This window comes from Fukomys damarensis, unplaced genomic scaffold, assembly GCF_012274545.1.
Source record: "Fukomys damarensis isolate Sample0158 unplaced genomic scaffold, DMR_v1.0_HiC HiC_scaffold_39, whole genome shotgun sequence".
In the NCBI taxonomy this organism is placed as follows: domain Eukaryota; kingdom Metazoa; phylum Chordata; class Mammalia; order Rodentia; family Bathyergidae; genus Fukomys; species Fukomys damarensis.
Genome location: NW_022900951.1, coordinates 88,127,969 through 88,129,259, shown reverse-complemented (window position 1 = coordinate 88,129,259; position 1,291 = coordinate 88,127,969). Strand labels below are relative to the sequence as shown.

The window sequence follows — 1,291 nt, the reverse complement described above, 5'->3', positions numbered from 1 at the left end:
AGAGGAGGAGCCAAGAAAGGAAAGGGAGGAGCGGCCCGAGAGGCGGCAGGGTAGCGGGAAGAGGAGGCGGGGGAGGCCGGGCAAGGGGACGAGGGAACCTGAGGTAGAGCTGCGGAGATTTTTTTGGGACACTGCGGCCAGGGAGGGTTGCTAAGACTAGCGGTAGAGCCAGAGGCGGTGAGCGACTGCCAAAGCGCCGGTAGGCAAGCCGCGGCCCTCTCGACTCCCCCACTCACGCGGAGACTCTCCTGTGCCGACACACGTTCTATGAGCTCGTCGAAACTGGTTGTCCCAACAGTAACAAACACGCTCTTCATCGCGGGGGTTCTAATGCCGAATCGCGAGGGCCGGACGTGACGTAGCAGCGGCTACGGGCCGCCCGCAGTCCAAAAGGCGGAAATCCGTAGTGCCGGCGAGGGAGTGGCGGGGCGCAGGTTGTGTTACCGGCGGGGTGGAGCCAAAGGCTTCTGCCATCCCCTGTGCCCTCCTGTGTTCTGAGTTAGGCGTGGCCAGTCTGCAGATGGCGAGTTAGATACCCACGTTTGCCTGGATCCCAAAGAGTGAGGAGGAACTGTTTTGGGCCACGTATAGGCTATGTAATGTGGTTAATGTATATAACCAAAGTTATTTTTTAAAAAATATTTATATTAGGGCCAGGGACCGCCGCCTGCCTTGTAAGCGCAAGGTCCTGAGTTTGATCCCTGTACCCCCCCCAAAAAAAATATATATATATATTTGTATTGTAGCACAGGCATGTCCACCAGAGAGCCGCTGCTTGAAGAAGCCTGTTAGCACTTGGTGTATATATAGGAACCCCAGAGACCTTCACCATAAGTGGGTGGAGTAATTGCCAAATGTAACTGTTTTTCAGAAATAGTAGTTTAAAAAATCTAGAACTATGCTAGGTATGGCTACAACACAGAAGTTTGGTATTGTTTCATGATGAAAATTTTGCATTATGATGCCAAAAATATGCATAGTTCTTGCTCTTGATCCCCTTTGAATTTGTGGGGGGTGAGGAGGAACTTTGGCTTTCTTTAGGCAGATCTTATATATTTAAAGATGGGCTTTTACAACTCACCACAAAACCTCCTTTTTTCCATTTTAGTACATGTGCTGCAGAAGCAAGCCCCAAAACCCATCATAAATCTCTTAGTAGATTCCTTTTGGCTCAAGGCAAGCATTAAATAGTTTTAAATTGTTTGCCACTTGAATTTGAGGTGCCTACTTCAAATTCTTTCTTCTACCATGGACAGAAAGGCTTTTTTTTTTTTTTTTTTTTTTTTTTTTT

At 48.4% G+C, this 1,291-nt stretch overlaps 1 protein-coding gene across 1 annotated transcript in view; it reads right to left on the bottom strand.

Moving 5' to 3' along the window:
- Alg13 (ALG13 UDP-N-acetylglucosaminyltransferase subunit) overlaps positions 1–394 on the bottom strand; it is a 64,438-nt gene extending 64,044 nt beyond the window's left edge. Inside the window, 1 exon segment of the mRNA XM_033760186.1 lies at positions 237–394. Coding sequence (XP_033616077.1) covers positions 237–317 — 81 coding nt within the window. The 5' untranslated portion in view covers positions 318–394.
- Positions 395–1,291: the final 897 nt, after the last annotated feature.